Source organism: Montipora capricornis, chromosome 9, assembly GCF_036669925.1.
Source record: "Montipora capricornis isolate CH-2021 chromosome 9, ASM3666992v2, whole genome shotgun sequence".
Lineage (NCBI taxonomy): Eukaryota > Metazoa > Cnidaria > Anthozoa > Scleractinia > Acroporidae > Montipora > Montipora capricornis.
This window is the reverse complement of record NC_090891.1, coordinates 20448819-20451318: the sequence shown is the minus strand read 5'-3', so window position 1 is coordinate 20451318 and position 2500 is coordinate 20448819. Positions and strand designations below refer to the sequence as shown.

General features: G+C 44.2%; 1 protein-coding gene across 1 annotated transcript in view; it reads left to right on the top strand.

Moving 5' to 3' along the window:
* The window catches only part of LOC138017828 (lipopolysaccharide-responsive and beige-like anchor protein), a 72456-nt gene that overhangs the window by 33489 nt on the left and 36467 nt on the right, over positions 1-2500 (top strand). The window contains exon 28 of the mRNA XM_068864815.1: positions 464-798. Within this exon, the coding sequence (XP_068720916.1) occupies positions 464-798 (335 nt within the window). The remainder of the gene's footprint in view (positions 1-463; positions 799-2500) is intronic.

The window sequence follows — 2500 nt, the reverse complement described above, 5'->3', positions numbered from 1 at the left end:
TCTAAAATATATACTCAAAGCTTTCAGTTCAAACAAAGAAAAAAAGTTCTTACTTGGATTCCAGGGACTGAATAGTTTTATAGCAGCTCTTACGTTGGAGGAAGTCTGTCTTTTTTCAGCCGACGTAAGACGCCTTCTTCTTTTTCGTCAGCTTCGAGGAGTTTTGCGATTCCGGGTGGCAGCGAGCTTCTTCGAGAATAGGCGGCGGAAAATTGGGGCGAGTAATAGTTGCAATCGCCCTAACCTCCTCCGGCGTGAAGCATTCTACAGCTTACAATTACCCCGAAAGAAGCTACACACGAGTATGATTTGCATCCGAAGGATGGGACGGTGGTTTGGGATTTTTGGGGAATGGGAGAGGATAAGAATACTTTCCAATTTTTTTTTTCTTTTCCTTGAAATGTAATGGAAAATTTTAAGGAAAAAGTCAGTCTTTATCATCATTTTATCACTTTCTTTTCAGTCATAATCGTAAGTCAGTAATGGATTTTGTCAATGCAAAAGACAACGCAACGTACCTCTGGAACTTGGCCCACTTTGTGTCAGTACTCGCTGACAACGTAATTTTCTGCTGCGGGGATCTCTTGCCCCTACTCTCCTCTGTTACGTCACGTGATTACGGTCAAGACGTCATCGAGCCGTGTGGCGGAATGAGTCTGGAAACAAGTTTTTCGTTTCTCAATCGGCTTATGTCTCTGGTGGATGTGATTGTGTTTACCAGTTCTCTCGCGTTCAGTGGCGTGGAGGGCAACCGGAACCTGAGTACGGGTGGCTTTCTGAGACAGTGTCTGAGATTAGGTGGGTAATTTGCAAATGGAAAAAAGCGCCCAGACAGGCGTATATTCAGATTTCTCGACAGATTGAGAGGAGGATTTTACGTCAGTTGGTAAAAAATAAACCTCCTTGGCTTCGTCGTAAAGTTGCCTATTGCATATCGCCTATATTTTTCAGCATCGCACTACCATGGGGGAAGTTTACGAGTTCATTCCACAGTCGAATCAACTCTCGGGGTCTTGAAATAACTTAGGAGACGTATTGCCTTTACACCCAGAAACGTTTATACTTGCAAATCTACTCAGATACGTACTATAAACCGTGGGCCCCGTCTCCCTTTCTACAAATAAAAAATTGTGCAACACAATGTGTGTGACACAATTTTGTCACACAATGTGTGTGACGATAAAGAGCCCACACTTTGTTCAAAGGGAGTGTGGGACTTAGTCCTCGACGCTGTGGGCTGGCCTTGTTCTGGACGAAGGCATCTATATTTGTGATCGGAAACTGAATAAGAAGCTGGACGTCCGCCAAAAATCGTTGTTAATTAGTCCTGAAAGCCGCGAGGGGAGTGATTATTAAATGCACTTCGTTTCACTCTATGTGACAGTTTTAGAGGAAATAGTCCTTTGCTTTCCGCGAGGTAACATGGCCTGTAGGTCCTATTGCCCCTGTTTGGTCAATTAACCTCAGTAGTTTGGCGACTTAAGTTTCTGTGCTTGTTTTTGCATTTGCTGTATTCACTTCGTGCACAATCCCATAATACACCTGTATTATCCCCCAAAGCGTTTGCATAACCATTGTTTGCAATTTCTCCTGGGACATGAAAATGTCCCCAGAGAAGTCGAAAACAATGTCTATGCAGACTTTTTGGGGGTAAAAGAGGTGTATTATGGGATTTGGTGCAAGTAGTGAATTAGATTTGGTATGCTTATGAGCCAACAACTCCCGACATTCCTTTTGTTCCGTAATCGTCGAAGCGTAGCGCAACAATGTTGCACAGCTCTTTCAATATTGTTGGGGCCACGCACGCGCATTACATGTGGTCTCCACGGAGATAGCGACGCATTAACATGTTGAAAACAAGATGGCAGCCGAATTTTATAAGTTTACAAAGTCTTATGGGTCGTATCCTTATAATAAGAGCAACTTTATTCATTTAATTCAATGAAAGGACCCTGAGGATGCCAGAGGTTATCCTTATTAAGGGTATCTGCCCGCAGCCGGATGTAATTGACTGTGAGTCGATTTTTGATGAGGGAGGAAAACCGGAGTATCCGGAGAAAAACCTTCAGAGTCAGATTTAGATCGACTGAAACTCAGCCCACACGTGATCCGAGGCCAGAGGTTGAACCCGGGTCACAGAGGTGGGAGGCGCGGTTGACAACCGCTAAACTACCCTGACTTCCCCTTCTCAAAATACACTCCACGCCCTTACATTTTTGGGAGTTATTGTCGAGCGAACTCCGTGCAACATCTTCAGAACCAACAACTCTCAAAAATGTTGGGAGTTGTTGCGTCCGTTTGCACGCGGGGCTTTATCAAACAAACTGAGAAAGGTTAATTGACCTCCGTAAGAAAGATTTGTTTGCTGACATTTCGAGCGTTAGGCCTTCATCAGAGCGAATTCGAAAGGACAGACAACTACACCAATTAGCTCTGAAACACTCGAAACGTCGGCTCACCAGCCTTTCTTTACTGTGGCGGGTCAATTTAGCTTTCCCAA